At 43.4% G+C, this 23,436-nt stretch overlaps 1 protein-coding gene across 1 annotated transcript in view; it reads left to right on the plus strand.

Moving 5' to 3' along the window:
• Nucleotides 1-23,436, plus strand: part of clpb (ClpB family mitochondrial disaggregase) — a 128,396-nt gene that overhangs the window by 83,554 nt on the left and 21,406 nt on the right. The window contains exon 8 of the mRNA XM_043686858.2: nucleotides 12,181-12,258. Within this exon, the coding sequence (XP_043542793.2) occupies nucleotides 12,181-12,258 (78 nt within the window). The remainder of the gene's footprint in view (nucleotides 1-12,180; nucleotides 12,259-23,436) is intronic.

The following is a 23,436-nucleotide window of genomic DNA, read 5'->3' on the forward strand; positions in this document are numbered from 1 at the left end:
TTAACACTTATATCCACTGATGCTAAATGAATACAGAGGCATCTATTGTACAATTCAGCCATTTAGTGACGGGCAGTGGGGATTGCACTGAAAGGAGCTCACCCAACAATTCTATGCATAAGCAGCGTAGGTGTGGTTTGACCTGGGCACCAGGATCGATGGATAGAATGGTCAAATAGCCATCTCCTATTCTGTCCCTTTGTCTTCTTTCTGATAAAAATAGAACAAGCTATTTCAGAGTAATTCAATCAAATATCAAATCAGCTTAAAGAGGAAAGGAAGGTATTTTCCTGTTTTGCAATAAAAACCCTCAGGCAAGCCTGGCTAGAATAATGATTAAATAACAAGATTTACAATGTGCTGTTCTGTGGAAGACCATGCTTTCAGGTTTGAACTTGGTTGCAGGACTAATAAAGTCTTATAGCAAATACCTTTGGTGACACCATACCGGGATTATTGTGTTCAGTTTTGGTTTCCTTGTCTCACATAGGATTTACTTGCCATAGACATGCAACAAATGTTATCAGATTGAGACTAGACTTGGTGGGAGGGCCCTATGAAGAAGGACCGAGGAGTTGGTCTTGGACTTTCTTGGATGAAGGAGAATGGCAGGTGATTTTGTGAAATCTTTTTTAAAAAATTGTTTCCATTCATTAATGGGCTCTGGGTCACTGTCAGACGCTAATGCCGACTTGCCCTTGAGAAGTTGATGGTGAGCTGTTTGAACTGTTGCAATCCTTGGGATGTTGGGAATTCCATAGAACATTAGGGACGGAGTTTTGAGGATTTTGAACCAGTGGCAATAAAGGAACAGCAATGTGTTTCCAAGTGAGTGGCTTGGAGAGGAACTTGGTGTTGGTGGTGTTCGCACGTATCTGCTGCTGCAGTCCTTTTGGGTGGTTCCAGATTTTGAGTGTACTGTGTGGAAAGCCTTGATAAGTTGTTGTGGTATGCCTTGTAGACACTGCTGAAGGCAGTTCATGTTGAAGCTTGTGGATAGCGAGTCAACCAAGCAGCTGCTTTTCCTGGATGGCAGTGAACTTTGATCATTGTTGGAGCTGCAGTCATCCAGGCAAACGAAGAATATGCCGTCAAACTGCTAAATTGTGCCTTTTAAATGGTGAACAGAAATGAGAAGACAGGAGGTGAGGAGCTGATTTCCTAGCTTCTGACTTGTTCTTTTAGCCACTATTTACATGGCTAGTCCAGTTCAGTTTTTGGCAATGATAACCTCAAGGTGTGGGACTCGCCAATGGCAATGCCCATGGATGGTGGATTCATTGATAGTAATCCCATTGAATGTCAAGGCACAATGGTTAGATTCTCTCTTGTTGGAGATGGTCATTGCCTGGTACTTGTGTAGTGATGTCACTTGCCACTTACCAGCATAAGACTGGATGTTGTGCGGTCTTCATGCATTTCAACTCAGACTGCTTCAGTAACTGAGGATTCATGAATGATGCTGAACGTTGTGCTATCATAAGCAAACATCCTACTTTAGAGCAATGTTGCCCCTAATTTCTCCAGCTGCTGCATGAATTTCTGAGGTGTTTGTACCAGACGTGAATGTGCTGACACATTAATCTGCATGCACAGACCTCCAGAATGCACAGCTTAGAGACAACGTTGCTTGTGATCTCATGATGGACGAAAGGTCATTGATGAAGCAGCTGAAGATTGTTGGGCCTGGGACACTACCTTGCAGAGATGTTCTGAAGCTGAGATGATTGATCTCCAACAACCACTATTATCTTCCTATGTGCCGGGTATGACTCTAACCAGCAGAGATCTTTACCCCAAATTTTCATTAACTGCAGTCTTGCTTGGGCTTCTTGATGCCATAGTCAATCAAATGCAGTCCAAATGTCAAATGCAATCACTCTGGACTCAGCCGTGGATTTCAGCTGTTTTGTCCAAGTTTGAACCAGCGTTTTAATAGGGTTGGGCAGGGGGGCCCTTGAGGAACACAAACTAAATGTCACTGAATTGTTGAGTCATTTGCAAGTACTGTTTGATAGCATTGTTGACGTCCCCTTCCGCCACCTTATTGATGATTGAGAGCAGACTGATAGGGCAGTAATTGGCTAGGTGGTGTTTGTCCTGTTTTTTTGTGCACAGGACATACTTGAGCAATCTTCCATACTGTCAGGTAAATGCCAGTGTTGCAGTTGCACTGGAACAGCTAGATCAGGAACTTGGCTAATTCTGATATTTCTCAGCTAATTCCGGAGTCTTCAGTACTATTATTAAACCAAGGTACACCTATTGAAGACAGAGAAGAAGAGAAATATTTTTTTCCCTAGAGTATGTTTAGTCTGGAATTCTGATCTCCAGTGAGCAGTGCAGGCTGAGCTAATGAATGTATTCAAGGCTAAACTAGATAGATTTTTGAATGATAAGTGGCTCAATCAAGACAGTAGAATGAGACACAAGTGGGAGAGTGAGGGAACGGAGGTGATCTTGGGACAGTGCAGACAAATACAGCAGAATACGTGCAAAGTAATTAAACAGTTCTTAGATCTAAGAAGGGTTGAATCGGCTGGGACTTTTTACACTGGAGTGTAGGAGATTGAGAGGCGAGCTTATAGAGGTTTATGAAATCATGAGGGATGTAGAGTTAATGGTAGATGTCTTTTCCCTCGGATGGGGATTTCAAGACTTGGGGGCACATTTTTAAGGTGAGAGGAGAGAGAGTTAAAAAAGACATGAGGGGCAAATTGTTTACACAGAGGGTGGTTCATGTGTGGAATGAACTTCCTGAGGAAGGGGGGGATGTCGGCACGATTACAACATTTGGATAAGTTCATGAATAGGGAGAGGTTTGGAGGGATATGGGTTAGGAGCAGGCAGGTGGACTGGTTTGGGATTATGTTCAACATGAATTGGTTGGACCGAAGGGTCTGTTTCCATACTGGATGACTCTGTGACTCGATGTAAATGCATACCTTGTAAAGGAAGGGGCTTGTTAAGCGAATCCTGTTTGGTAGAAGTGTTAAAAGAAAACAGTTTGAGTCTGTGAGTAATCCACAGCCGTTCCTTCAGCTGTATGGTCTGAAAACTGTCAGGCGAACTGTATCCAAAACGCTGTGGAAATCAAAGGTTGGGGCTGGGAGGTGGTAGAGAGAGGAGAAAGAGGGCCTGGATGACAGCTATATTAGAAACAACAGCCGAGCGATCCGTCAGTGGATGCTGCTCTGCAACTCTCCCGTGGCACCCATTAGGCCAGACAATGATGGAATTGTATTCCCTGCAGCTTGACTGAGGGCCATCGGCAACTGGAGTTCCGGGGCAGTATGAGTAAGAACCCTGATAGCTCCTGCTGCTGGAGCTGCGAACTGCATTGAGGCTGCAGTTGTCCCTCAGCACCCATCATCATCAATACTGCAGTCCCCTTGCCATGTCAACTGAATGAGTGTAAATCACGTCAAACTGGAGCCTGTGTCCCAGCAATTTTAACATTCTCAAATCGCCCTGAAGCATGGTGTTTTTGGAAAATAAAGACAAGTGTTCTGCTGCATTTCAATCAATTCTTCATTCTGGTTTCGCCAAGAAGTTTCAACTGCTTCCTCCTACCCCCGTCCCCACCCCAGCCACCACCGCTACTCACTCTCTTCTCTTCCCACTGTTGCTGGCTCATTGAGATTTATAGTTACCAGGCCTTCACCCTCTGTCGATCTCTCTCTCTCTCTCTCTCTCTCTCTCTCTCTCTCTCTCTCTCTCTCTCTCTTTCTCACTCACTCTGGCACCTTGTTTATACTTGGGAAGCTGTGAAACCAATTCAGTATCAAAGCATTGCTTCCCAGTACTTTACCACAACTCTTCCACTCAACCGGAATTGAACCTCAGAATCCCAGGCAGATTTCCCAGTACCAGTGTTGCGGGAATGCAGCAGTGTAGTAGGATCTGTACATCAGAAACTTAAGTTATGATTCTCTCACAGACTGAGTCAGGCTATATGGACAGAGTGAGTAAAACTTATTACCTCACCTTGTGAAACATCATTCAATACTTGAAACCATTATATCCACTTGAGAGACTAAAGAATATTTTAATTCAGTCAGAAGAATACACTTTGCTTGGTGCAGTGCTCCTCAGTATTGACCCTCTGACAGTGCAGCACTCCCTCAGCACTGACCCTCCAACAGTGCGGCACTCCCTCAGCACTGACCCTCTGACAGTGCAGCACTCCCTCAGCACTGACCCTCCAACAGTGCGGCACTCCCTCAGCACTGACCCTCCGACAGTGCGGCGCTCCCTCAGCACTGACCCTCCGACAGTGCAGCACTCCCTCAGCACTGACCCTCCAACAGTGCGGCACTCCCTCAGCATTGACCCTCCAATAGTGCGGCACTCCCTCAGCACTGACCCTCCGACAGTGCGGCACTCCCTCAGCACTGACCCTTCAACAGTGCGGCACTCCCTCAGCATTGACCCTCCAACAGTGCATCATCTGCATATAAACCAACATTTTCCCAACTACCATCAGTTCTGAGGAAGGGTCAGTGCCTCAAAACATTAACTCTGATTTCTCTCCACAGATGCTGCCAGACCTGCTGAGATTTTCCAGCAATTTCTATTTTTGTCTCTGACAGTGTAGCTCTCCTTCAGTACAGACCCTCCAACAGAGCAGCACTTTATCAGTACTGACCTTTAATAATTCAGTGATAACTCAGTATTGAAGCCGAGTATTAGACCAGTTTGTGTTCAAGTCTGTGGGTGGGGCTCACAACTTCCTGATTCCGAGGCAAGACCAATACCCAGTAAGCCTCTGCCAGAGCTGGTAGATTCACATACAATGCTCACCACATTGCAGCAACATCATCTTTCACTGTTTGACTGATAGTAATCTAAATTTAATGATTACCCTTGGAACTGGGCCCCAGGAAGAGGCACTTTGTGACTTTAAACTTCTGAATAGATTCAGTAGTGTGGCCCCAAACAAATACTATTTCTGTGCAGCAGTCCAGAACTGGAGATTAAAAATAAGGTCATTGCTAATAAACATTTTTCCCTCATCTATTCTATCAGACCCCCACAATATTTCTGTGAACCTTTACTAACTATGTAGATGAGGTGTTGAATTTGCCTGCAACATTACGTTTTATCTGTTGCGGCCCGACTTACGTTTCTCCCTTAACATAAGAAATTGGAGGTGTATATTATGGTATTGAAATCCAACAGATATTTTTTATAACTAACCATTCTGTGCAAACATTACACTCCTATCTAAATCATATCTAAATGTCTGGGCTAATACTAAGCTCATAATTTACAATATAGGAGCATGCTTCCAGCATAGTGTATGCTTCAAATGATCTAAAGTAAGGTGTAGTATGAGATCTTTATACTCTCAAATGGCATGCTGTGATACAGTATTAATATCATGAGTCAGTCTCTTAAAGTCATAATGAATGTGAGGAAAGTCAGAAGTCACATGACACCAGGTTATAGTCTAGGAGAAAATGAGGACTGCAGATGCTGAAGATCAGTCGAGAGTGTGGTGCTAGGAAAGTACACCAGGTCAGGCAGCATTCGAGGAGGAGAATCGGCAGCATCCGAGGAGCAGGAGACTCCTCGGATGCTGCCTGACCTGCTGTGTTTTTCCAACGCTAAGCTCTTGACCAGGTTATAGTCTGTTGGGTTTATTTGAAATCACAAGCTTTTGGATCACTGCTCCTTTGTCACATGAAGTCCTGACGAAGGAGCAGCGCTCTGAAAGCTTGTGATTTCAAATAAACCTGTTGGACTATAACCTGGTGTCGGGTGACTTCTGACCTTGTCTGCTCCAGTCCAACATAGACACCTCCACATCATGATTGTGAGGTGTAAGGCAACAGTACACTTCCCATCCCTCAAGTCTCTCCACATCAATATGAGATACTCTATTAAATCCAATCAGGACTACCAGAGAAAGCTTACTACCCAGAGACTGAGGGAGAATGTTGGACTCATTGCCACAGAGAGTGGTTGAGGACAGCAGCTGATGCATTTAAGGGAAAGCTACATCAACAAAAGAGAAAGAAATAGAAAAATAGGTTTTGATGGAATATGGTGGGAGGGATGTTGTGTGGGATGATACAAGCATGAAAACTGGTGCTGGATTAGGCCACTCTGCCCCTTTCTCCCTCCCTTTTATTCAAGAAGATTGTGGGCAATCTGACTGTGGCTTTAGCTCGATTTTTCTGTCTTTTCCCCGACCCCTTGGATTCTGATAGCAGTACAGTATCTGTCTAAGTCTGCTTTAAAACATTCAATGACCCCACCTCCACTACTCTGTGGGGAAGAGAATTTCTTGAACTAACAACTGTGAGAGAAATAATTTCTCCTGATCTCTGTCCTGGGGCTGAGTGGCCTCTTTCTCTGTTGTGTAATTCTGTGTAAAATGTTAAAGGAATGTTTAAGTCCATCTGTTCTCTCCAATTTAAGTCACTCACATTCTGGCAGAAAGGACTGGAGAAAGAAACACCACCCCACCCCTGTGTTTACCTCCAACAACAAATTGGTTCAGTAACAATGAAGGAGCCTGGTCACATACTACTTAATAAGATTTTGACTGGAGCACATGACAGACGAGGTCTGCCTGAAGTGACATGGATTAAACCCCCAGTGAACAAATCCCCCTGTCCCACTTTTTCTCTCTCTTGTCCAGTGACACCAGGCAACACATGCCTTTTCTTTTGTCTGTCTTTTATTCTATTTGTAGGCCCCTCCATCAATCACTGTCTTTCTGTTTCTCCCCCCACAAAAACCAGCTGTAAATGGTTCAAACTAACAGGCCTGTGTTAATTGGCTAAAACTTGATGAATGGGCCGGGCACGAATCTGACACAGGTGGTGTCTGCTCACATTTATTGGGTAGGTTTCTGGAGAGGCTGTAGGAACCTAATCAAATTTGGGGGGAAATTTGCTTTCTGCCTTAAGCAGGCCATATCGACCATTTAAAGACACAGCTGCCTCTTTGTCTGCACATGACTTGACTACACAGCACTCTTTTTCTGTCTCTCTATCCCTCTATTGACCATCAAGATGTATTGAGACATGACACTTATTATTGCCATTTTGCTCAGGGATGCTAGTTCTGAAGGTGTGAGGGGAAGAACATAAATGCCAGGGTAGACCAGTCGGTCAAAATGTTTTTTTGCTCTGGATTTTACAGAACTGCAATATGTCTTATATTCCAGTGAACAATAGCAGCAGTGTATATTATTACAAGATGCATTGTAGCACTGCATCAACACTCCTTAGACAGTACTTTCAAAAACCATGACTTCTAACATTTAGAAGGACAAGGGCAGCAGATATATGAAAACACCACCACCTGCAAGTTCCATTTCAAGCCACTCACCATCCGCACTTGGATATACATCACTGTTCCTTCAGTATCGCTGGCTCATAATCCTGAAACTCCATTCCTAACGGCATGGTGTGTCTAACCTCAGCACATGGACTGCAGTAGGATGGATGCTGAGAGGCTGTTTGACCTGTCTAGAGTGTTGAATTAAGGATATAGTCTCAGGCTGAGGGGGTAATCATTTAGGACTGATCTGGAGGGGAATCCCATCTCTCAAAAGGGCAGTGAATCTTTGAAATACTTCTCCCCAAAGAGTGTAGATACTCGGTTGGTGAGTTTTTCAAATCAAAGATCAATGGGTTTTTGGCCTTGGGGAAAATCAAGGAATATGGAGAATGGAGGGGGAAGTCCTCCCAGACTAGTTGAACAAACACCAATGTAAACAGCACTTATAATGAGTGCCAGATAACTCGCTTTTACAAAGTCCAGTAATCCTTTCCACAATTCTTGGTCTTTATAGAGGTCATTTTCCCATTTCAGTCTACAATTAAAAAATAGTCATTACTCTCTCCCATCTTCCCTACTTCTGTCGGTTCCTCCACTTACATGCCTCTGAAATACCTGTCTAATTCCAATTATCATCTGCAGCAAATTCCCAAATCTTAATTGATCCGTCAAGGTAGTAGAGTGTTGTTTTTCGGACTGGAGGCCTGTGACCAGCAGTGTGATGCAAGGATCAGTGCTGTGTCCACTGCTGTTTGTTATTTATAAAAATGATTTGGATGTGAATATAGGAGAAATGGTTAGTAAATTTGCAGATGACACCAAAATAGGTGGTGTTATGAATAATGAAGAAGGTTACCTCAGAATGTAGCAAGACCTTGATCAGATGGGCCAAAGGGCTGAGGACATTTAATTCAGATAAATGTGAGGTGTTGCATTTTGGTAAGACAAGTTAGGGCAGGACTTGTACAGTTAATGGGAGTGTTGCTGAACAAAGAGACCTAGAGGTGCATAGTTCCTTGAAAGTAGATTAATAGTTAGACAGGCTAGTGAAGAAGGCATTTGGCATATTTACTTTCGTTGGTCAGTGTACTGAGTATAGGAGGTCACGTTGTGCTGTACAGGACATTGATTAGGCTACCTTTAGAATACTGCGCAAAATTCTGGTTTCCCTGATATAGGAACAATGTTGTTAAACTTAAGAGAATGCAGAAAAGATTTATAAGGATGTTGCTGGAATTAAAGGTTTGAGTTACAAGGAGAGGCTGAATAGGCTGGGGATATTTTCCACTGAGCGATGGAGGCTGAGGGTGACCTTATAGAGGTTTATAAAATCATGATGGGAATGGTAAGAGTGACTAACCAGGATCTTTTTCCAAGGGTAGGGGAGCCAAAACTAGAGGGCGTAGGGTTAAGGTGAGAGAGGAAAGATTTAAAAAGGACCTGAGAGGGAAACCGATGGGTGGTGCGTTTATGGACTGAGCTGCCAGAGGGAGTGATGGAGGCTGGTACAATTACAGCATTGAAAAGGCACCTGGATGGGTTTATGAATGGGAAAGGTTAGGAGGGATTTGGTCCAAATGCTGGCAAATGAAACTAGATCAGTTTAGGATATCTGGTCAGTGCGGGTGAGTTGTACCGAAGGGTCTGTTTCCGTGCTACATAGCTCTATGACTCTGATCAATGGCTGTGCCTGCATCGGCCTGGGCCCCAAGCTCTGGCATTCCCTCCTTAAATCTCTCCCTTCTTCTTTAAGATGCTCCTTAACACAGGTCTACAGGTCTTTCCAAAGTGACAATTGGGATCCTAATGAGCTGAGAATCTGGGATCTCAAGCTGTGGCTCTCTTTCTGTATTACAACAACTATGATCCAGCTGTAATAGGCCCCCATTCTCACAGCTTCTCTCCCCCTTCGCATCTTGATCTCTCTGAGGGACCACAGTCATTTTCTGACCTTAAAATGGAGTCACAGTGGGGGGAAGTGTTTGGGAAGGACTGCCTTAAAACCTGTTTCTTTGACCAAGCTTTTCATGATCTGTTATAATATCTTCACTGTTTCAGCATCAAACTCGTTTAATAATCACTGTGGTGAAGTTTCTTGGTGCATTTTTCTATGTTAAAGATGCTGTGTAAATACAAATTTTTCTTTGTTGTACAATTCTGACAGTTATAGCTCCAGACACTCTAGGATGGAAATTAACTGCAGGCTCATGTTGAATGGGGTGAGATAGCAAAACTGGAAAGCCTGTAGCCTAGGGAGGGAGGGAGAGAGGAGTGGGAATGGAGAAAGGGAAGGGTACAGGAGAGTTGTGCTGAAGGTAGCCTTTTAAAGATTGATCGAGCTGCTAGGATTTCACTTGTCATGCCAGCACTCCCTGATTCTTTTCTACAGTAACGGTGATAGAGAGCAGTAAGACAATTCAGAATGAATTGCTACATTACTGGTGCAATAAGAAGAGGCAAAAGCCAATTTCTGCTTCCTTGCTTTTTGGTGACTGTCCCCCCCCCACAACCCCTCCCCCTAATCCCTGTATTGATCTTAGTAAAGTAATACATTGTATTTATGAGAATCAATATCTAGCTAACTTCACACTCTGAAACCTTTCATCAGACCCCAGGAGAAGACTAATAAAGTAAAATATGTCTTAGTGGTCCCAACAATGGAGTGACCTCCTGTTACCTGCTCCTGCCTGACAACCTCGGAGCTGACACCTTTCCAGTCGGGGGTTATCACCTGAGGAATGAGCCATGGTTCAGTAAATAACATTCTCCACCCTCAGTCAGAGTGGTGTAAGTGCAAGTCTCCAAACTAAAACATCAGACTACTAACAACCTCAGTGCCAGTTGTGAGGGAGTGCTGCAATGTCTGAAGTGTCATTTTTCTAATCGGACCTTAATCAAAGGTCACCTCTGTGCCAAAGCTGAACAGGCCTCCACGGACATTGAAAATCCACAATTTGTCGGTGACTGCAGTGTCGTCCACTCTGCTCTACATTTGCAAAGCTCTCTCAAACTCTTCAATTCTGTGTACTAGAGATGAATTTGTCTTTGACCGTTCCCCCAATAAAATTCAAATCAGCTCGGAGCTGGTAAGCCAAATATTTTACCTTCTAAAAATGTTGAAGGAGAGATTCGGGAATATATTGAACACTTCTCAGATCTTGATCTCAGTATTAAATAAACTACAGCAGCGAATGTTTAACAACAAAAGACCTCTTCAAGTCAAGAGATGTCCTAGTGTACAGCAGACACATCACACACCACACACTCTTGTGCTGCTAGACTATGTATCAACAACACAGATGAGCATTAGAAAAATTTCACCTGCAGTGCTATCACTACATTCTTTGAATTCACAGTAGGGCAGTCAACAAATTCTCATGTATTTGTAGCTATCTACACAAGCATTAAGACAAAATATTTCAAAGTCAACTTCAGTGGACTGGTCACTTTGAGGATTGCTGAAAGGTATCATCACACCAGATCTTATTTTCTCAACTCTCAGCACTCACCCTCCAACAGTCCGGCACTCCCTCAGCACTGATCCTCCGACAGTCCGGCGCTCCCTCAGTAATGACTCTCTGACAGTGCGGCATTCCCTCAGCACTGACCCACCAACAGTGTGGCGCTCCCTTAGCACTGACCCTCCGACAGTATGGCGTTCCCTCAGCACTGATCCTGCGACAGTGTGGCACTCCCTCAGCACTGACCCTCCGACAGTATGGCGTTCCCTCAGCACTGATCCTGCGACAGTGTGGCACTCCCTCAGCACTGACCCTCCGACAGTATGGCATTCCCTCAGCACTGATCCTGCAACAGTGAGGCACCCCCTCAGCACTGATCTCCTGACAGTGCAGCACTCCCTCAGTACTGCACTGATTTGTATCATTTTGGGTGATATGGTGAGGTGTCTGGCGTGACTTGAGCCCATGACATTTTAACTGAGGGTCAAAGCGCTGTCCCCTGAGCCATGACAACACCTGTAGCTACAGGAATAAGTGAGAACGGAGGTGAGGAGCTGGGGAGCTCCTTTATTCACAACTCCTGAATATAAATTATTTCTTCAGTGACTTCTTCACCTATCCTGATGTAGTGAGGGGTATGGGGGGTAATAGATGACTCCCCTTCCCCACTGGTCATGAGGCTGCATGTTACTATTACAAACAAAAATCTTACAAATCATCCTGACAGGCAATGAAAAGGCAAGTGAGTAAGAAGAGGATTCTATTCTCTGGTACATTTGCAAAGATTAAAGACTGACATTTATTTATCATAGTAATCCAATCAGGTTCCTATTATTCAACCATTTCAAGTTTTCCAAAATCCGATTTAGTGCACCCAGCCAGTCAGGGTGGAACAGAGTCACCCTGAGTCTGTATGTTTGTCCTTCTCATCCACTGAACACAGAAGGAAAATGTCAAGAGATTATTTTTTTTTAGTTATTAATCTCTGCATTAGAAGGTTGCGGCCAGTGGCTTTCTGCTTCGCGTACGTGTGCGCCCTCTCCCCACCCCACCTCACCCCTCCCCATCGCGCCAACCACCACCCTGCGCTCGCTTTCGATCGCGTCGTCTTGGCAACACTGAGTGCGTGTCTCGGCAGACACCATGCTGTTTATCCGCATAACTGTGAGGGCAGGCTCACGAGATCCATACAAACTCAATTTAGCTCCTCCTGGGCACTGCTCCTTAATGAAATCTCTGATGGACTAATGGTTGCTGGTGCCTTTTGCGTGGGATGAAGACGGTATAACATCGTGTATACTTAGTGATAATTGTAGGGAGTGGTGGTGGGGGGAGGCAGGCTGTACGCTGGAAGAAGGATCGATTTTATATATGATTTCTTCCCTCTCTCATTCGCTCTTTACTTTTCTTTTTCTAAATGCAGCCATCCGAAGAAAGGAGAATGGTTGGGCAGATGAAGAGCACCCGCTAGTCTTCCTCTTCCTTGGATCGTCTGGAATTGGTAATTGTTAAATTGAATGACACTGAAACCATTTGCTGACTGGTGGAGAAAGCTCTGCTAATTAGTACCCAGCAACTACAATAAAAAAAGACAGATAAACAAGACGTGTTTAACCCCTTCATCACTACATACGTACTTCAGATGCAGAGCAAATGTTTCCACTTCCTTTATTCTTTCTTGAGATGAAAGACAAGTATTTGTGCCCATCCCTCCTGGCCCTTGGAAGGAGAGCCTTGCCTGGCCATTTCAGAGGGCTATTGAGAGTCAACCAAATTACAGGCAGAGGTCAATCACAAGGGGCCCATGAATGACACAGCACTAGTTCAGAAAGAGGCCATTTGGCCCACAGTGCCTGAGCAGGCTCTTTGAGTGAAGAACATCAGAACTAGGAGCAGGAGTTGGCCATCTGGCCCTCCGCCATTCGCTAAGATCATGGCTGATCGTTTCGTGGACTCAGTTCCACTTACCCACCCTCTCACCATATCCCCTAATTCCTTTACTGTTCAAAAAATATCTATCTTAGCTTTAAAAACATTTACTGTAAAAACCCATTGGAATCCCATTAGTTCTCACCCCATTTTCTTGTGAAATTTTCCTTATCAAATATTTATCCAATTCTACTTTGAAAATATTGCATCTGCTACCCACGTCCTCTTGGACAGACATTACGATTCAGACATTACAATTTTTTTTATTATTCATGAGATGCGAGTGTCACAGGCTGGGCCAGCATTTATTGGCTATTCCTAATTGCCGATGAGAAACTGGTGGTGAGCCACCACCTTTGACTGTGCAGTCTATGTGCTGTAGGGATATCCACAATGCAATTTTCTTTAAAGAAAACAGTATAAGATAAAATTCTTAACCATACCTTCCTTTATTTTGCTAATTATCGTCAATCTGTATTCTCTGGTTCATGTCAACAGAAACTGTTTCTCCCCATTTGGTCTATTAAAACCCTTCCTGGCTTTGGATACCTTGACGAATTTTCTCCTGTACCTTCCCAGCTTCTCTAGTCATTCTACAGCAATATAATACTAATCCTAATAAATCCAGTCAGACAATTGAGAGAAATCTCTTGACCAAGAGAGTGGAATGCATGTGCACATTGCTACAATAGGAAATAGTTGAGGTGAATACCTGCAGTGCATTTGATGGGAAGGTAGACAAGAGAATGGAAGGAGAGTTGAGGAAGGTGAGATGAAGTAATCTGGGAGGAAGTCATGTTGGACATAAATAACATGTGGACTAAATTTCTGGGACAAAAAGAGGAAATATGTTCCTTCTTTAAGAGTGAGGGGATGTCACTGTCAGGACAGATATTGTGCAGGAAATTCAGCAATGTCAACCTGAATCACTACGTCAATTGCAGACGCTCAGAGAAGTTGTGCTACACTATTGGCCTCTCCATGTTCATTCTACTAACCAATTGGCACTAACTATTTATTCCTTCTAAAGATATTGATATTTCTCTACTAATTTCTGCTGGGAGTGTATAATGGGAACAGTGTGGAGGAAGCTTTATTCTGTATCTAACCCCATGCTGACCCTGTCCTGGAAGTGTTTGATGATTCACAGTGTGGACGAATCTTTATTCTGTATCTAACCCCATGCTGTCCCTGTCCTCGGAGTGTTTGTTGGGGGACAGTGTGGAGGGAGCTTTACTCTGTATCTAACCACAGGCTGTCCCTGTCCTGGGAGTGTTTGATGATTCACAGTGTGGACGAATCTTTATTCTGTATCTAACCACAGGCTGTCCTTGTCCTGGGACTGTTTGATGAGAATTGTCCTGTCTGCTTGAATTAAAGTCTTCCAAAGGACCATCATGTTTCTGACATAGGAACTGAGATTGGTGAGGAATGCATCATCAGAGATTGACCTCTGAACATTTCCAGCAATTTGTAATTTTTAAAAAAGCTTCCTCATACTATCAATAGACAGGTATGATCCAGACCATTCAGCCTTTCCTGCATTTATTGATTCTTTGAAAGAGCTGTCCAAATTACTCCCAAACTTTACTCATTCTCTATAACCTTGACTATTGTCTATTTATAAATATATACATACTTTCATAATAATCTGAAGTGTTACTACAATAAAAAAATTTTTGTATCTGATTTTTAAAAATTATTTTTACTTCAAATCTGATAGCCCCATCCATTCCCCTTCACTTGTCCTTGTGTGCTTGTGCAGTTAGCTCATTAGTGACACACCTGGTCATTCAGCAAAATGCAACTATTGACTCCCACAAAGCATGATCAGACTGAAGTTAACCCCAGACCACATGAGACATTAGGACAGGTGATTAAATGGAGGTTTTAAGGAACCTCTTAAAGGGGTATAGGTGGAGAAAGCAGTTAATAAAGCATACTGTGTTCTCTGCTTTATTGATAGGAGTATGGAATACAAGAACTTGTATACGGCACTTAGACTTTGGAGAGGAGAAGGCTGAGAGATCTCATAGAAGTTTTCAAAATCATGAGGGAACTGGATAGTGTAGATGTGGAGTAACTATTCCTGCTCATAAAAGGAACAAGAACAAGAGGGACACAGATTTAAAGTGATTTGCAAAAGAAGCAGCAACGATGCAAGAAAGAAACTTTTTCACACTGAGAGTACTTAGGGTATTGGACTGACTGGACATGTGGTGGTGACAATCGTGGCATTCAAGAGGGCATTGAGTAATTATTTAACTGAAAATAATTATTTAACTGAAAACAGGGATATGAGGGGAAAAGGCAGGAGAATGGCTCTTAGTCATTTTGCTCACTTGGAGACGTGATGGGCCAAATGGCCTCCTCCTGTGCCATATCAGGTTCTTTGATAAGAATTGAAAATCTAACATAATGTTAGATCGAGAGCCCATATCGGTCAGTAAGTAGTGGGGATAGAGAATCTACCATCTAGCTTCTGTTGATTCTAGACTGGGGCTGTGGAAGTGTTAATGAATTAAATTTTCAGCTTCTCACCATCGTGTGTGGGCTGTGTTTAAATCAACATAGAACATTACAGTGCAGTACAGGCCCTTCAGCTCTCGATGTTGCACCAACCTGTTAAACCAATCTGAAGCCCATCTAACCTACACTATTTCATTATCATCCACATATTTATCCAAAGATCATTTAAATGCCCTTAAAGCTGTCAAGTCTACTACTGTTGCAGGCAGGGCATTCCACGCCCTTACTACTCTGAGTAAAGAATTTACCTCTGACATCTGTCCTCTATCTATTACCCCTCAATTTAAAGCTATGTCCCCTCGTGCTAGCCAACACTATCCAAGGAAAAAGGCTCTCACTGTCCACCCTATCTAACCCTCTGATTATCTTGTATGTCTCTGTTAATCTTCTTCTCTCTGATGAAAACAGCCTCAAATTCCCTCAGCCTTTCCTCATAAGACCTTCCCTCCATACCAGGCAACATCCTGGTAAATCTCCTCTGCACCCTTTCCAAAGCTTCCACAGCCTTCCTATAATGCAGTGACCAGAACTGTACGCAATACTCCAAGTGTGGCCACACCAGAGTTTTGTACAGCTGCAACATGACCTCATGGCTGTGAAATTCATTCCCTCTACCAATAAAAGCTAACACACCATATGCCTTCTTAACAACCTTATCAACCTGGGTGGCAACTTTCAGGGATCTATATACATGGACACAGAGGTCTCTCTCTGCTCATCTGCACTACCAAGAATCTTACCATTAACCCAGTACTCTGCATTCCTGTTACTCCTTCCAAAGTGAATCACCTCACGCTTTTTTGCATTAAACTCCATTTGCAACCTCTCAGCTCTGCAGCTTATCTATGTCCCTCTGTAACCTGCAACATCCTTCCGCACTATCGGCAACTCCACTGACTTTAGTGTCATCTGCAAATTTATGAACCCATCCTTCTACGCCTTCGTCCATGTCATTTATAAAAATAGCCAACAGCTGTGGCCCCAAAACAGATCCTTGCAGTGGTTAGGAACATGGGACTGGGATATCATAGCATTTACAGAAACATGGTTCAGGGATGAACAGGATGGCAGCTACAGGAAGGACAGAAGGGGAAGTGGGGGGGTGGAAGAGAGTGGCATTTTTGATAAGGGTTGGCATTACAGCTGTACTGAGGGACGGTATTCCCGGAAATACGTCCAACGAGGTTATTTGGGTGGAACTGAGAAATAAGAAAGGGATGATCACCTTATTGGGATTGTATTATAGACCCCCTAATAGTCAGTGGAAAATTGAGAAACAAACTTGTAAGGAGATCTCAGTTATCTGTAAGAATAATAGGGTGGTTGTGGTAGGGGATTTTAACTTTCCAAACAGACTTGGACTGCCATAGTGTTAAGGGTTTAGATGGAGAGGAATTTGTTAATGTGTACAAGAAAATTTTCTGATTCAGTATGTGGATGTACCGACTAGAGAATGTGCAAAACTTGACTTACTCTTGGGAAATAAGGCAGGGAAGGTGACTGAGGTGTCAGTGGGGGAGCACTTTGGGGCCAGCAACCATAATTCTATTAGATTTAAAATAATGATGGAAAAGGATAGACCAGATCTAAAAGTTGAAGGTCTAAATTAGAGAAAGGCCAGTTTTAACGGTATTAGGCAAGAACTTCCAAAAGCTGATTGGGGGCAGATGTTCACAGGTAAAGGGACGGCTGGAAAATGGGAAGCCTTTAGAAATGAGCTAATGAGAGTCCAGAGACAGTATATTCCTGTTAGGGTGAAAGGAAAGGCTGGTAGATATAGGGAATGCTGGATGACTAGAGAAATTGTGAGTTTGGTTAAGAAAAGGAAGGAAGCATATGTCAGGTATAGACAGGATAGATCGAGTGAATCCTTAGAAGAGTGTAAAGGCAGTAGGAGTATACTTAAGAGAAAAATCAGGAGGGCAAAAAGGGGACATGAGATAGCTTTGATAAATAGAATTAAGGAGAATCCAAAGGGTTTTTACAAATACATTAAGGACAAAGGGATAACTAGGGAGAGAATAGGGGCCCTCAAAGATCAGAGCTGAAAATGTGTTGCTGGAAAAGCGCAGCAGGTCAGGCAGCATCCAGGGAACAGGAGAATCGACGTTTCGGGCATAAGCCCTTCTTCAGGACCTTGCCCTCAAAGATCAGCAAGGTGGCCTTTATGTAGAGCCGCAGGAGATGGAGGAGTTACTAAATGAGTACTTTGCATCAGTATTTACTGTCGAAAAGGGGTTGGAAGATATAGACTGTAGGGAAATAGATGGTGACATCTTGAAAAATGTCTATATTACAGAGGAGGAAGTGCTGGATGTCTTGAAACGCATAAAGGTAATAAATCCCCAGGACCTGATCACGTGTACCCGAGAACTCTGTGAGAAGCGAGAGAAGTGTTTGCTGGGCCTCTTACTAAGATGTTTGTATCATTGATAGTCACAGGTGAGGTGCTAGAAGACTGGAGTTTGGCTGACGTGGTGCCACAATTTAAGAAAAGTGGTCAGGAAAAACCAGGGAACTATAGACCAGTGAGCCTGACCTCGGTGGTGGGCAATATGTTGGAGGGAATCCTGAGGGACAGGATGAACATGTATTTGGAAAGGCAAGGACTGATTCGGGATAGTCAACATGGCTTTGTGCGTGGGAAATCGTGTCTCACAAACTTTATTGAGTTTTATGAAGAAGTAACAAAGAGGATTGATGAGGGCAGAGCAGTAGATGTGATCTATATGGGCTTCAGTAAGGCGTTCAGTAAGGCGTTCAGTAAGGTTCTCCATGGGAGACCGGTTAGCAAGGCTAGATCTCATGGAATACAGGGCAAAGTAGCCATTTGGATACAGAACTGGCTCAAAGGTAGAAGACAGAGGTTGATGGTGGAGGGTTGTTTTTCAGACTGGAGGCCTGTGACCAGTGGAATGCCACAAGGATCGGTGCTGGGTCCACTACTTTGCATCATTTATATAAATGATTTGGATGTGAGCATAAGATATATAGTAAGTTTCAGATAATACCAAAATTGGAGGTGTAGTGGACAGCAAAGAAGGTTACCTCAGATTACAACAGGAGCTTGATCAGATGTTGGGGGGGTGGGGGGGAGCGGGTGGCAATGGGCTGAGAAGTGGCAGACGGAGTTTAATTTCGAGAAATGTGAGGTGTGGCATTTTGGGATAGCAAATCTTAGCAGGTCTTATACACTTAATGGGAGTGTTGCTGAACAAAGAGACCTTGGAGTGCAGGTTCATGGCTTCTTGAAAGTGGAGTCGCAGGTAGATAGGATAGTGAAGAAGGCGTTTGGTATGCTTTCCATTATTGGACAGAGAATTGAGTACGGAGTTGGGAGGCCATGTTGCGGCTGTACAGGTCATTGGTTAGGCCACTGTTGGAATATTGCATGCAGTTCTGGTCTCCTTCCTATCGGAAAGATGTTATGAAACTTGAAAGGGTTCAGAAAAGATTTATAAGGATGTTGCCAGGGTTGGAGGATTTGAGCCATAGGGAGAGGTTGAATAGACTAGGGATGTTTTCCCTGGAGCATCGGAGGCTGAGAGGTGATCTTATGGAGGTTTATAAAATCATGAGGAGCATGGATAGGATAAATAGACAAAGTCTTTTCCCTGGGGTGGGGGGAGTCCAGAACTAGAGGGCATAGGTTTATGGTGAGAGGGGAATGATATAAAAGAGACCTAAGGGGCAACATTTTCACGCAGAGGGTGGTACGTGTATGGAATGAGCTGCCAGAGGATGTGGTGGAGGCTGGTACAATTGCAACATTTAAGAGGCATTTGGATGGGTATATGAATAGGAAGGGTTTGGAAGGATATGGGCCGGGTGCTGGCAGGTGGGACTAGATTAGGTTGGGATATCTGGTCGGCATGGATGAGTTGGACCAAAGGCTCTGTATCCGTGTTGTACATCTCTATGACTCTGTGACATCACTAGTAACTGATCTCCAGGATGAACGTTTCCCATCAACCACCACCCTCTGTCTTCTTACAGCAAGACATTTCAGATCTAAACTGCTAAGTCACCCTCAATCCCATGTCTCTGTAATTTCTGCAGTAGCCTACATGGGGAACCTTATCAAACGTTTTACTGAAGTCCATATACACCACGTCAACCACTTTACCCTCATCCACCTGTTTGGTCACCTTCTCAAAGAACTCAATAAGGATTGTGAGGCACGACTTACCCTTCACAAAACCATGTTGAATATCCCTAATCAAATTATTACTTTCTAGATGATTATAAATCCTGTCTCTTATAATCCTTTCCAACACTTTACCCACAACAAAAGTAAGGCTCAGTGATCTGTAGTTACCAAGGTTGTCTCTACTCCCCTCTTGATCAAGGGGACAACATTTGCTATCCTCTAGTCTTCTGGCACTATTCCTGTAGACAACGATGATATAAAGATCAAAGGCTCTGCAATCTTCTCCCTGCTTCCCAGAGAATCCTAGGATAAAGCTATGATTTGATGAAATCCCATCCGGCCCAGGGGATTTATCTATTTTCACTCTTTCTAGAATTGCTAACACCGCCTCCTTGTGAACCTCAATCCCGTCTAGTCCAATAGCCTGTATCTCAGTATTTTCCTTGACATTATCTTTTTCCTGTGTGAGTACTGATGAGACATATTCATTTAGCGCATCTGCTATCTCTTTGAATTCCACGCACAACTTCCCACTACTGTCCTTGATTGACCCTAATCTCACTCTAGTCATTCTTTTATTCCTGACATAGCTATAGAAAGCTTTAGGGTTTTCCTTAATCCTATCCGCCAAAGACTTTTCATGTCCCTTTCTGGCTCTTCTTAGCTCTCTCTTCAGGTCTTTCCTGACTAACTTGTAACACTCAAGCGCCTTAACTGAGCATTCACGTCTCATCCTAACATAAACCGCCTTCTTCCCCTTGACAAGAGATTCAACTTCTTTAGTAAACCATGGATCCCTCGCTCAATCACTTCCTCCCTGCCTGACCAGCATATACTTATCAAGGAACGGCAGTAGCTGTTCCTTGAACAAGCTCCACATTTCAGTTGTGCCCTTCCCCTGCAGTTTCCTTCCCTATCCTTTTCATCCTAAATCTTGCCTAATCGTCTAATAATTGTCTTTCCCTTAGCTATAACTCTTGCCTTGCGGTATTTACCTATCCCTTTCCATCACTAAAGTAAACGTAACCAAATTGTCGTCAGTATCACCAAAGTGCTCGCCTACCTCAAAATCTAACCACTGGCCTGGTTCATTACCCAGTAGGAGAAAGTGAGGTCTGCAGATGCTGGAGATCAAAGTTGAAACTTTATTGCTGGAACAGCACAGCAGGTCAGGCAGCATCCAGGGAACAGGAGATTCGACGTTTCGGGCATTACCCAGTACCAAATCTAATGTGGCCTTGCCCTCTTGTTGACCTGTCTACATACTGTGTCAGGAAACCCTCCTGCACACATTGGACAAAAATTGACCCATCTAAAGTACTTGAGCTATAGCGTTTCCAGTCAATATTTGGAACAATCACTATCTTGTTTGTAATTCCCCATTTACATTTCTACTCAGGATCAGCGTTTTCTGAGGTGTCTTGTGTCACTTGCTGTCATTTGGTTTGTTCTGTCCTAATTGTTCTCACACTCAGCCACTGTCGCCGTCACATTCAGTCACTATCGTCATCATGTTCAGTCACTATCACCATCACGTCATTCAGTCACAATCACTGCCATGTTCAGTCACCTTTTCCAACATTTTGTGTTGCTTATTGGCCTAGCCTTGTGATCCTATGCTTATTGCCTGTCCCTAATTGCTCTGGAGAAGGTGCTGGTGAGCCACCTTCTTGAACAAAGAGAATTACAGCACAAGAACAGACCCTTCGGCCCTCTAAGCCTGCGCCGATCCACATCCTCTATCTAAACTTGTCGCCTATTTTCTAAGGATCCGTATCCCTCTGCTCCTTGCCTATTCACGTATCTGTCTAGATACATCTTAAATGACAGTATCGTGCCCGCCTCTACCACCTCTACTGGCAATGCGTTCCAGGCACCCACCACCCTCTGCGTAAAGAACTGTCCACGTATATCTCCCTTAAACTTTTCCCCTCTAACTATAAACTCGTCACCCCTAATAATTGAGTCCCCCCTACTCTGGGAAAAAGCTTCTTGCTATCCATCCTGTTTGTACCTCTCATGATTTTGTAGACCTCAATCAGGTCCCCCCTCAACCTCTGTCTTTCTAATGAAAATAATTCTAATTTACTCAACCTGTCTTCATAGCTAGCACCTTCCATACTACCACAGCGTGTGTGGTGTTGGGGCAGTGCTGTTAAGGAGGAAACTCCAGGATTTTGACACAACCACCACAGCAACTGTCACCCAGCGTCTCTAAAATACTTTACTTGGACATCATTGCATTGGTACTTTTCAGAACTAGTTGTCACATTGCCATCTTTACAGTAGTAGTTACATTTCCAAAACGTATTTGATTGACTTTGGGATACTTTGAAATTGTGAGAGGGCAGGTAGGAGTGGGCAGCCGATGGAACCATGATGGATCCCAGAGGGATACGGAACCGTTGGTGTTGCAACAAGAACAGAGGTTGCTCAGATCTTGAAGTCTCATTAATGAAATGTTACACCTGCACATGGTGAATTGTTTATACTGGACCCTAAGTAACTTCCAATGACAGAATTTCAGGAAATTGTTGTGTAGAAATTATTTATTTTTTCATATTTATTAAGGCCTGCAGCTACTGGCTAGCCAGCTATCTGATCAATGTTTCACAGTGATATCTACCCTGGCCCATTATACAGAAGGGAAACGTTCAGTATTTATTGCATTCCCAGGTTGTCTATTGCGACTAATTCAAGCAGCGAAGAATATGTTTATGTTTTTATTCCTTCAAAGAATGTGTTCCCTGCTGTGGCTCAGTGGGCATCACATGGAATGAAAGAATCAGTGTTGGGACTACTGCTGCACACCATTAATATAAACCGCTCTGACTTTGGATTTGAAAACACAATTTCTAAATTTGCAAATGATACCAAATTAGAATTACAGTCAATACTGAGAGGGACATCAACAAATGACAGCAAGATATTAATAAACTTCCAAAATAAGCATAGATTGGTGCCTAAGTTTTGACATCAGTGGGTATTAGGTATCTTACTGAACAGCGGAGCAGGCTTGACAGGCCACATGACTTCCTCCTGCTCCTATTTCTTATATAAAAGAGTCCTACAGCAGGGAGACAAGTCCTTTGGCCCAAACTGGTCCACACTGACCAAAATGTCCATCCATGCTAACCCCATTTCTCTGCATTTGGCCCATATCCTTCTAAACCTTTCGTATCGATGTATTTGTCCAAGTGTCTATTAAATGTTATTAATGTACCCACCTCAACTTCTGCTGGCAGAGGTTGTATATTACTGAGAAAAACAGAGTCCATGAGGTGGAGAAACAGTGGTCTTTACACAAATCACTGAAAGTAGTGACACAGGTTAACAAGGTCTTTTAAAAAATAATCCAAGCACTCGGGTTTGTATCGGAAAGGTTCAGCTTGAAAACTATGAAGATATGCAACACGTGTGTTGGCTTTTTCTCAGACAAGGGCTCAAGAGTTTTGAAGTTAGGAATGTTTTCATAGTGCAGATGTAAAGCAGGGCTAGAGACTCGTTGTGAGATAGTCTCCAAAATATCCAAGAGGGAATTTGGTAGGAACATTTTTACCCACAAAAATCCTGGGAGCAGCAGTAAGCCATTCAGCCCCTTGAAGCTGTTCTGCCAGTCAGTGAGATCATGGCTGATCTGTGGCCTAACTCCGTGTGTCTGCCTTTGGCCCATATCCCTTTATACCCTTGGTTAAAAAAGTTATCAATCTCAGATTTAAAATTAACAACTGATCTAGCATCAACAGAGCAGTAGAAGCAAATGCTCTACTATAATACTGTTTAAGGGGAAGTGGATCCTGACCTGAGGTAAAAAGGATTATGTCATTAGAGTTAAATGAAGAACGACAGCAGGAGTGGAACATAAATTGATTGGGCTGAATGGTTTTTGCCGCTATTTTACTTCCAAAGTAATGTCTATGTTCTGAGGATCAGTTGAGGACTCTATTAAAAGTCACACAATACCAGGTTACAGTCCAACAGGTTTATTTGTAAGCACTAGCTTTTGGAGCGCTGCTCCTTCATCAGGTGATTGTGGAGTAGAAGATCATAAGAAACAGAATTTAAAGCAAA

Source organism: Chiloscyllium plagiosum, unplaced genomic scaffold (genome assembly GCF_037043375.1).
Source record: "Chiloscyllium plagiosum isolate Xiang-an unplaced genomic scaffold, Cpla_swu_hap1 HiC_scaffold_6, whole genome shotgun sequence".
NCBI lineage: Eukaryota > Metazoa > Chordata > Chondrichthyes > Orectolobiformes > Hemiscylliidae > Chiloscyllium > Chiloscyllium plagiosum.